The sequence below is a fragment of the Crinia signifera genome, chromosome 7 (assembly GCF_055691185.1).
Source record: "Crinia signifera chromosome 7, ASM5569118v1, whole genome shotgun sequence".
Classification (NCBI taxonomy): domain Eukaryota; kingdom Metazoa; phylum Chordata; class Amphibia; order Anura; family Myobatrachidae; genus Crinia; species Crinia signifera.
The window spans coordinates 24339379-24351339 of record NC_139223.1 but is presented as its reverse complement, the minus strand read 5'-3'; the positions used below and the strand labels follow the sequence as shown (position 1 = coordinate 24351339).

Here is an 11961-nt window from a genome sequence, read left to right as displayed (position 1 = left end):
TCCCCCTTGGCAATGAGCATGTAATCCCACATGGCAACAAGCATGGAACTTCTGGCAATGAGCATGGAACCCTTGGCAATGAGCATGTAAAGAAGTAGCACTTATGTAGCATAATTTTTAATAGGCATTATGGTGTTTGGCATAACACATAATGGACATAATGGCGTGTAACTTATTGTGTAATGGACATTATGGTGTAAATGTTTAATGCGAGCCTGAAGTGTATTGTGAATTTTGTCTTAATCTGTGTGGCATTATGTGAATTCTGGCTCAATCCATGTGGCATAATGTGAATTTTGTCTCAATCCGTGTGGCATTATGTGAATTTTGTCTCAATCCGTGTGGCATTATGTGAATTTTGGCTCAATCCATGTGGCATTATGGGAATTTTGGCTCAATCCGTGTGGCATTATGTGAATTTTTTCCCAATCCGTGTGGCATTATGTGAATTTTTTTCCCAATCCGTGTGGCATTATGTGAATTTTGGCTCAATCCGTGTGGCATTATGTGAATTTTGGCTCAATCCGTGTGTGTTATTATGTAAATTGTGGCTCAATACACGTGGCATTATGTGAATTTTGACACAATCCATGTGGCATTATTTGAATTTTGGCTCAATCCATGTGGCATTATGTCAATTTTGGTTCATTCCATTTGGCATCATGTGTAAGGGGCAAGTATAATGGGGTATAGTATTTTGTTGCATAATGTGTAGAAGTTGTATATGGTGTTGACACGCCCCCTGTTGAGTGGCCACACACCCTTTTCTGGAGCGCGCCTTTGGCGCGTGCACAACTACATCCTTCACTTTTGTCGCCATTGTGGGCCTGCGTACTTTAAATGCCAGGGCCTATTTTTAATTCCATTCCCACACTCTTCTGCCGCTCTCTTAGCATGTACACTGGCACCACTAACACCGCCCCTCCCCCACCCAAACCCTTTTTTATCATGGTGCCCCCCCTGTCATTTTATCCTGGATCCGCCCCTGGATCCTGAGTCATTAGAGTTCCACCCTTGTGCCTACATGTCTAGGAAATTCTCTCAGGCAGAGTCCAATTACGATGTGGGCAATAGGGAGCTGCTCGCCATCAAGTGGGCCTTTGACGAATGGTGACAGTGGTTGGAGGGAGCTGCCCATCAGATTCTTGTCTTGACCGACCATAAGAACTTGCAATACATTGAATCAGCTAAAAGACTGAATGCTCGCCAAGCTCGATGGGCTCTCTTCTTTATGCGATTCAATGTCATTATCTCATATAGACCAGGATCAAAGAACATCAGAGCTGACGCTCTTTCCAGATTTTTCCTTCCTCAACAGGAAAGTAGGGTCAAGTCATGGCCCATCATTCCTATGTCCTGTATTCATGCTGGAGTGAGTCAAACCTTAGAGGGCCTTCTTCGTCAAGCCCAGGGACAAGCTCCAGCCCAAACACCTGAGAACAGGTTGTTTGTTCCTCCTTCTTTAAAACGCAGAGTTTTGGCGGAGTGTCATGACTCTAAGATTGCTGGTCATCCAGGAGTATATAAGTCACTTGCTCTTCTGTCTCGTGTGGTCTGGTGGCCAGGGATGGCCAGGGACAACAAAGACTTTGTGTTGTCTTGTCCGGACTGTGCCCGACATAAGGTTCCACGTTCTCAACCATTAGGAGAATTGTAGCCTCTGTCCGTTCCCGGCAGGCCTTGGTCTCACTTGGTCATGGATTTTATTGTTGGTCTTCTGATCTCTTCCCATTGTCAAGTCATCTGGGTCGTCTTCGATAGATTTTCTAAGATGGCACACTTTGTGGCCTTAAGACAGTTACCCTCGGCTAAGGAGCTGTCCACTCTATTCCTACAACACATTTTTCGATTGCATGGTTTGCCCAGTGATATTGTGTCCGACCGTGGTCCACAGTTTGTGGCACAGTTTTGGAGACTCTTCTGTGCAGCCTTAAAAGTGAAGACCGGTCTCACCTCTGCGTTTCATCCACAGGCCAATGGGCAAACTTAGCGTCTCAATCAGTCTCTCAAACAGTATTTGAGGGTCTTTGTTTCCAAACTGCAAAATGATTGGGTCAGTTTCCTGCCGTTAGCCGAAATTGCGTATAATAATGCACATCATTCGGCCTCTAAGACTTCTCCCTTTTTTGCAGTCTACGGATTCCATCCACGGGCTAACTCTTTGGGACCTGATGCCCCTGGGTCTTCTTCAGCAGCTGCCTCTCGACTCTTTCAGAGATAAGGTATTTTCTGACAAATCCAGACGGCCTTGCCGTTTCAAGGTTGGTGACTGGGTGTGGCTATCCACCCGTAATATAAAGCTTCACCAACCTTCGGTGAGGCTGGGGCCTCGGTTCATTGGTCCTTTTCGGATTGTCAGGAGGGTTAATCCGGTAGCATTTCGTCTTGCTCTACCTATGTCCCTCAGAATTGCGAGTACCTTCCATGCTTCACTTCTTAAGCCAGTGCTTTTTTCACACAAGTTTCCTCGCAGAATTAAGAGTGGCTCCACCCCGGTGATGGTGCAGGGGCAACAGGAGTTATGTGTGGAAAAAATCCTCGATTCCAGACTAGTGAGAGGTTCGTTGCAGTTTCTGGTACACTGGAGGGGATTCGGTCCCGAAGAGAGGTCTTGGGTTTCCGATGGAGACTTGCATTCGCCCAACCTGAGAAGGGTTTTCTTTCAACAATTCCCAGATAAACCTGGTGGGAAAGGGTTGTTTACCCTTCCTCAAGGGGGGGGGGTACTGTTGCACGCCGCCGTCCGGGAGTCCCTGCACCCGGACAGACGGCGGATGCGGCATCCAGTGACGCGGCGGGGGACGTTGCCGGGCAGCGCCCCAAGCCTCACTCTGAGGCTAGGCGTCGGGGCATTGCTAGGCAACGTCCCCGAACTTCCACCTGGCGGCCGGGAGCACGCGCGCCTGAAGTCAGTCAGGCGGCGCGAACTTCAATTAAATAGCCGGCGTCTGCTGGGCACAGATGCCGGTTATAGCTTTTTGCCCCCAAAGCATCTAGCTAGCGCATTTCCCCCCCTTTTTCTCCCTTCGTTCAGATCCCTGTTTTGGGGAGTCGCCATCCCTGTGGCATGTCTAGCTGGAGACTCCTCCTTTGTCTTTTTGTGTCTGCAACTAGGTCGCAATCCCGTTTTGGCCAGGTGCCGGCAGTTAGGGGTCTTTTTCCAGTTAGGCCCGGTAGTTAGTTGGTCCTCTTGGGTTACCCCTTGGCGTTCATTTACCCCTTGTCTATTCCTAAGACCTGGCTGCATCGGGGTCGGAGCGGGCCTAACTCGCTCCTTCGGACGCGGCGGCCACAGGTGAAGCTCTGCAGGGGTTTACCATCTGCCTCAGGGACTCAACAGAGTTAGTGTAGCATCCGCTGTGGCCGTCCTAACCGGCGGTCCCGGCTACGGGCTCACGCCTGACTTCCAGCCTTCAGTAGCCGACAGTTACTCCCTGTGCCCTTGCGGGCAGCGTAACACACTGTATGCCGATGATATCCCTTTCACGCTTTCAAACCCAATTATTTCTCTACTCAACCTGCTTCAGATTCTACAAGAGTTCAATGTAGTTTCTCATTTCAAGATTAACTCTTCAAAAACAGAAGTTCTGGACCTCCATCTCCCCCTTTAATGAAAAGCGCACTTTCATCTACCTTTCAATTAGAATGGAAAAAGTTCCAATTGAAATATCTAGGTATATATATCATTAAACAATACCATCAATTATATGATGTTAATTACCCTAGACCAGGGGTTCCCAATCTTTTTAGAATCATGGCACCCTAGAGCAGCAGAATTTTTCCACGGCACCCCTAGGCCCAAAAAAATTATATAAAATGAAGTAGATTGTGTTTATATGTGCTTCTTAGGTTCAGTTATGTGTTAAAGGGCATGAGTTGCTGCTGATTGTACACATATTTTATGATTGGCAGCCACCAGCACTGTTTTTGTCCATAAATATAATTATAATTGATCATAAATAATTTGAATTGGTCCTGAACCACCAACTCGTGGCACCCCTGCAAGTGTCCCGAGGCACCCCAGGGAGCCACGGCACACAGTTTGGGAACCACTGCCCTAGACTGATTAATGAAATCTCTACAGACCTTGGAAGCTGGTCAGGACAATTCATCTCACCGGCACAGCAAACGATCTAAAAATTAATGTGTTACCCGGATAACACTACCTCTACACACTTTCCAAAACCTACACAAGTTGTTCATATAATTTCTGTGGTCAGGAAAAAGATTGAGAGTGCGCCTGAAAATCATACATAATAGCGCTAAAGATGGGGGACGTGGAGTCCCCAATTTGAAACTTTATTTTTTATGCAGTGCACATATCATAAGCAGTGCTATGGCACTCACACACCTCTACATGAAGATGGGTACAACTGGAATCAGAATTACTCCAGCTTCACAAATACTAAGAGATGACCAATCATTTTATTCACTTTGGCCCTATGGGAAAGATTAACCAAGTTTTATAAATTGCCATCCTCTCCTCCGGCCTTGTCCCCATTGTGGGACATTCTGGTTTTCCAGCTGGAAAGGATAGACACTCTCATAAATACTGGGTTAACACTGATTTATTGTTTATTAATGATATAGCTCTCTCACATATATTCCCATCTTTTGCTTTGATCAATTCTTACAAATTCTTAATTTTCACTATTTACATAAATCTACGACCAGAACCACACTGGAATATTTTTTGTTACAAACTTCTATTTACCATCTTCTGCTTAAACATGGCAAAGCTATCCTTACCCCACACAAATTGACCTGGGAAATGGACCTTGGAGTTCAACTGGACCCTGATATATGGGATGAAATAAAACAGAACATAGTTTCAGCATATAGAGAAATAGAGAAAACGCCTTCAAAGTATATACCCATTGGTATATGACCCTGGTGAGAATAATTAGCATTTTCCCAAATACACCAGTCCTTTGTTGGACATTATGTGGAATGAGAGGCTCTCTACTCCATATTTTTTGGGACTGTCCCAGAATAGTAGATCTATGGAAATATATTCACAGCCTGATACTGCGTATAACAGGGATAAATGTTCCGTTTTCTCCCTAATATTTTTTTTGTTTTACCTTGAAGTATTCCAGACATACCGAAACCATCCAAAAACGTATCTTGAGCTGATTAGCACAGTCAAAATAAAAATTGCTTCCCACTGGAAATCACAAACTATTCCCTCTAGGACTGCAATATTAGCAGCAATCTGGGATGTATACCAGATTGAGTGTTATACTGTACTATATTTTGAGACGATGCACCCCTTTCCCCTTCCCTGGTTTCCCCTATCTTTATTATTTTCTTTACTCCCTTCCTCCCTCCAAAATAATGTATTTTATACAGAAAATTTTTGGTACTTGTTTCCTAGAACGGCCACAACGATTTAGATCGTTGTGGTCGTAAGATAAAAAATCGGATCGATCGCATCGCATGCGATTTGGTCGCATACGATGCGACCGATCCGATCGACCGATTTTTCACCCGATTTTTTTATACGCGTCCCCTCGCGGGGCTCGCTGCGCTCGCCACGCTTCGGGCTCGGTGGCTCGCTGCGCTCGCCACACTATTATATTCTCACTCCACGCCCTAGTGGATAGTAGGGGAATGAAAAGGTCGGAGGACGCGCACCGCCGCCCCTCGCGGGCTCGCTGTGCTCGCCACGCTTCGGGTTGACGTCTATCGTGGGGTCATGGCGGGCACATAAAAAATGTGAAATTGGTCATATTGGCCCATTTCACCTTTTTTAAAATTTTTCCCTATGTGAGATGGACTTAATCAAGTCCATCTCATCTTGTGCCATTATAATGGCACAAGACCGACAAGATCCTCCCGATTTCAATGTTAAAAGATTTTTTAACATTGAAGTCTATGGAAAAATCGGGTCAATCGGTCGGTCGCATCGCGGCCGATTTTAATTGGTCGCGACCGACCGATTGACCCGATTTCTGTCAATCAAAGGGAAAAAATTGTAAAAAATCGGCCACATCGTGAGGATCGTGTCCCTTAATTAAGAGCCACGATCACTCACGATTGTGGCCGTTCTAGGAAACAAGTACCAAATTTTTGAATAAAAACTTCATTCAAAAAAAAAGTTGATGCAGACAGAACAAACCAATGAGAACAATTTCTAAGATAAAAAAAGGGATCAATAGGAGAAAGTTATAATACAATAATCATTTACAGTATTTCCCAAGTTGCTAAAATGAAGTTAACAATCACATACAGATACAGTAATATTATATTAGAGTATAGCCTATTCTCCATCACTGTTCAATACTTCGTTTTCCCCCCAGTAGTCTCATTAGAGCACTTCTCACATCTTTATTCCGCAGACTGTAAATCAGAGGGTTTATCATTGGAGTGACAACTGAGTACAGTACAGAAAACACAGGTTCTAGGACATCGGAGTATTCTGATGGTGGCCTCATGTACACCGAAAAAATCATGGTATAGAACATAGTGACAACGGTGAGGTGGGATGAGCAGGTGGAGAAGGCTTTCTTCCTGCCTTCCGTAGATTTAATCTGCAAGATGACCCTGATAATTCTTATATATGAGATCAAGCTGAACAAAAGGGGAATAACTCCAAATACCAAGATTTCCAAATAGATTACAATATAAAAGTCTTCTCTGCCAGCACAGGAGATGTTGATCAGAGCTTTAGCATCACAGAAAAACTGGTGTATGATACGTGTCTGACAGAAGGACATGTGTGATGCTGGAATTGTAAACACTAATGAATTTAAACATCCTGTTATCCAAGTTCCTGATGCCAATAACAGACAGTGTTTCCTATCTAAAATATTGTGATAATGTAAAGGGTCACATATGGCAACATATCGGTCATAGGCCATAATCATTATTAGATAAGACTCTGAGGAACCAGACACAAAATAAAAGTACACCTGTGTGAAGCATTGTATGAAGGACACTGTATTATCCCCAGATAGTAACATGTACAGCAGGTTAGGGACAGTAGTGGTTGTATAACAGATGTCTACTAAGGCCAGGTTACAGATAAATAAATACATGGGGGTGTGTAACTGAGCATATTTACAGATCACTGTTATAATAATAGAATTGAAGACCAGTCCAAATATATACAGGGAGAAAAATACACAAATGGTTGACAATATATAATTTGATTTTGCATAAAATGGTAACAAGAGGAATCCATTCATGTAAGTCTGGTTCTCCATATCATATCCAGGTTACCCTGTAAAGAAACATACAGTATTTATTACTTTATCCTATTTGTATGTTGTTGTGGTTACACAGTACTAATGTCAGTAGGACAATGTCAGTTATAGCTCTGTCTCTTGTATCTTATGTGATAACGGTCAATGTTGGCAGCCAGATGTATCACTACATGCCGGTGTGATGGAGACGCAGTGTACAGTATGTGAGACAAGGGACAAGCTACACACACCACTGATGGGAATAATGGATGTCATGCCAACCTCATTGGGAAGATAATTCTTGACTCCTGCTTTTTCCATCTCATTACTTGCAGTGTACTATTAATTATTGTGAGATCTTGGCTCTAAGACAGGTAGGCCCAAACAAAATAGGTTGCAGGATGACAGGGTTTTATTAATAAGCAAATTAACAGGAGGCTTATCAGCAGCACATTAAGTCAGAAACAAAACAGGATTTTCTACAGCAGCAATTGGTAAACTTAGTTCCATTCACGTTGAACACAAAGTCTCTGCTCTTTTAGCTTCGGAACCGGCAGCATAGACCAAGGCACTCACCATGTCTCTTTGTTGGCAGGTCCCAGGCAGACACTAGCAGCACCAGCTCTCTCTCTCTCTCTATTGTTTGCTTTCTTCAACACACATCAATACCAAAACTGTGCACAGGCAGCTTCTCCTATTAATCAACTCCAGAACTGCACCTGAACTGTCAGCTTAGGAGATGATTACCTGGTGTGTAGTGTGGGAATGGCTATTACCAAATACCTACAAGTATACAAAACCTCCGGACTGTACCTTCCATTTCAAACCTGTCTGGGATCTATATCACTGACGTTAGCAGCCACAGTGGCACAAAGCTGCCATCAAACACTTTTCTTGCTGACTTCCTACAGTGTATATATATATATATATATATATATATATATATATATATATATATATATATATATATATATATATATATATATATATACGTGGGTGTTAGAGCCGGCACTCCCAATGATCAGGAATAAAGTGCCCAGGGTGCCTTCCAATAAATGTGCAGGTTTGGAAGAATAGGCGTCACTCCAGAGGACTTTCAAAACACTTTATGTGTATAGATGCAAGAATCAATACATGCTCATCACCGCAGTCAACGTTTCAATGTCAGACAGACATTTTTATCAAGACACGATGTGCATGAGAAACATGTGTCTTGATAAAAATGTCTGTCTGACATTGAAACATCGACTGCGGCGATGAGCATGTATTGATTCTTGCATCTATACACATAAAGTGTTTTGAAGTCGTCTGGAGTGACGCCTATTCTTCCAAATATATATATATATATATATATATATATATATATATATATTTAGCGAAACAAGAGACAGGCGGCACTCGGAGGTCTTTTCAAATCTGTGTATTTAGATGAAGTAGCTTAACATTTCGGAGCAGCGCTCCTTTTTCAAAAGCTAATGGTGAGACGTCTCACCATTAGCTTTTGAAAAAGGAGCGCTGCTCCGAAACGTTAAGCTACTTCATCTAAATACACAGATTTGAAAAGACCTCCGAGTGCCGCCTGTCTCTTGTTTCGCTACCCATATTATGTGAAGGCACCGGGGCAGCTGCAATCGCGTTTGGAGAGTGCCAGGCCGCAACCCCGCCAACTCTATATATATATATATATATATATATATATATAGTCTCTCCAACGGTGGCACTCCGGACTTTAACTGCAACGTTTCAATGCTCTTTATAAGAAAAAGCCCACATTGTGACTAAAAAAATAAAGTGAGTAATGCGGTCGTATTGATTATGGAACGCACGGTGGGCGTGTCATGCGGTCCATTGACTTCGTATCCGCCCCTTAGTTAGTGGACGTGCAAGTAGGGTGCCGTCAACACGGAAGTGTTGATGCCGGCGGATAATGATTATGGAACGCACCGTGCGTTCCACCTTTGAAAAAACACTTCCTAGTGCTGTGTAGTGGAAGCTTGATGCAGGCTTTTTCTTATAGTGATAGGGTCAGCGGATTTAATACTGTCCTGACTCTTTTACCCCACTCCATGCTTAGTAATAGGCTCATTAGAGATTACACCATCCAAACAGTCACAGGAAGTGACGTTTTTTTCCTTCCCCTATATATACCCAGCTCACTCACTTCTCAGTCACTCTCACTTTTGGAGCGGAGCAGTATACTTCATACTATTTGTATTACAAGTAATGGGCCCCATACATCAGCAATTAATTGTGGCAATTTTCAGATATGGAGATGATTGCCACAATTAATTTTAGATGTGTGGGCTCTCCCAATTTGGCAATCCCAATCGATTGGGCAATTTTCAGATATGAAGATGCAATTTCCAGATATGAAGATGCAATCTTTAGATGGAAAAATCTGCTGATCACTGAAATACATCTGTAATGGGCCCCATACATCAGCAATTAATTGTGGCAATTTTCAGATATGGAGATGATTGCCACAATTAATTTTAGATGTGTGGGCTCTCCCAATTTGGCAATCCCAATCGATTGGGCAATTTCCAGATATGAAGATGCAATTTCCAGATATGAAGATGCAATTTCCAGATATGAAGATGCAATCTTTAGATGGAAAAATCTGCCGATCACTGAAATACATCTGTAATGTGTGGGCAAAGTCAGATAGATCTGAAAATCCATTTATCTGGCCAAAATATCCCTATATCTGAAAATCCATAAATTGTGATTGCTGATGTATGGGGCCCATAATGTGTGGGCAAAGTCAGATAGATCTGAAAATCCATTTATCTGGCCAAAATATCCCTATATCTGAAAATCCATAAATTGTGATTGCTGATGTATGGGGCCCATTAGTCAACAATTGTTTTGGTAGCTATAGCTTTTGAAGTCATGGTTTAATATATACATGGAACATTTTATTATATTGTTCCCAATCAATTTTTTCAATATGTTGTAATTTTAAATGTATGTTTTTTCCTGTAATTAGTAATTATAAATGTTTTCCTGTCAATTTCTGCATTGAATGAAGTGATTGCAGACTTATTATAATAGAATGTCAATTCTATCTACATTACCAGATTTCACCTTACCCACTTATACTTGAAGGTGGCCAATTTTGCTGATAAACTCTGGGTAGTTTTTCTATTTGTTTACCCATCATTAACAGCTGGTGGCATGTACCTTTTATCTCTTCGCATTCCATTTTTTTGAGTTAAGTGAATGTCTTATTAAAGATTGTATGGACTTTAATTTTAGGACATCATGTTTAAAATCATCCAAAGACATCCCATTTCCCGAATTTTCTTTACCTATAAGGTTCCCAACCTCAATCCCAGACTGGTATGTGATCCAATGGATCAATGATTAATTGTTCTCTTTGTTCCTCTTTCTTACACCTGCTCATTTCCTTCATTATCCTATTATATTCATTTTTACTTATTATGGACTTTGTATTTACTTGTATATATTGTGATTCACAGTGTGACCACCGTTGCCTACTATTGTGCCCCTGAGGAAGTTGTGTTCACGACAAAACGCGTTGGTCCTATTGGGCGTATTTCGACCACTGTCAAAGTGGATACACCATTATTTTATACATTGTAACTGTATTTATCTGACCTTTTTGTTTCATACTGCTATGCTCTGTGAGCAATGGTTTATTAAATCGATTTTATTGTAAAAATACTGTCTAATAATTTAAGGTCTCAGCGCACCTTGAAACTTTCTTTTTCTTTATCTCTATACTGGGTCCCACCTAACAGGGGACCCCTTCAGGGTTGCAGCTTAGTAACTTCATTGAGCGCATTGTGTGGCCCCTTCTTTTTGATATATATATATATATATATATATACATATAGAAGAAAGAAAAATGACCCCCAGTGCGCCACCAAAGAGCAGCTACTCTATAGATCTCCCCTGTTAGCGGGAGACAAAAGAGAAATGTAGATACCAGAATATAGAGAGCTCTAATACAGGGCCGGTGCTAGGGTGTCCGGCGCCCTCCTGCAAACCATACATTTTGCGCCCTTTCACATTGCCATTGCAACAAGCTGCAGCCCGATTGCGGGAGTGTAGGCAACATGCGATCCTATGGAGGATCTCGGGTGCATGTACATGTATACATACATCGTCTCAGTGCTGTGTCCGCAAAATGTTGCAGGCACTAAAGGTGCCCATACACGCTGCGATAATCGCATACGTTATGGGCTAGATCGCATCGCACAGCATGCATGCAATGTGTGTGCAATGTGATCCGAAAGCAGTACAAAAAGAATGTGCAGCACATTACACCCCTCTCGTGACTGAGGGGGAAAGGAGGGGAGAGAAGGAGGAGATGGAAGAAGAGGAGATGGAAGAAGAGGGGAGGAGTGTTCAGGACTGGCAGTGGCACTGGCACAGCACACTGAGAAGAGGGAAGGAAGGGGAGGCGGCGCTACTGCCTGTTCATCATTTGATTGTCAACTGACAGACGCATGGAGCAATGGGTAGGGGGTGGATCCAGACATTCATCCAGGCATTCACAGACAGCACTACATGCCTCAGTGCAAGTGTCCATGAGGAAGAGGGGGCAGGTCGCAGGAGGAGGACAGTGTGTGCGTGGTGCAGGGAGCTGCTCAGCCTCTACATACTGCCGCCTGCTGTCAGACAGGCACTTCAGGCAGCGTGCAGGAGGCAGTGACAGAGGGCTGAGGCAGCTTTAGCAGAGCAGGGAGGGAGACAGCGCCTTTTCAGCATGGCGCCTCACTGCTTTGCAGGAGCTGCTGAGTGGGTA

At 43.1% G+C, this 11961-nt stretch overlaps 1 protein-coding gene across 1 annotated transcript; it reads right to left on the bottom strand.

Annotated features, from left to right (window-relative positions):
* Positions 1-6272: 6272 nt before the first annotated feature.
* Positions 6273-6863, bottom strand: LOC146021101 (olfactory receptor 1-like). Its single transcript, XM_083154902.1, has one exon. It carries the CDS (start codon positions 6861-6863, stop codon positions 6273-6275), a length of 591 nt encoding a protein of 196 aa, XP_083011028.1.
* Positions 6864-11961: the final 5098 nt, after the last annotated feature.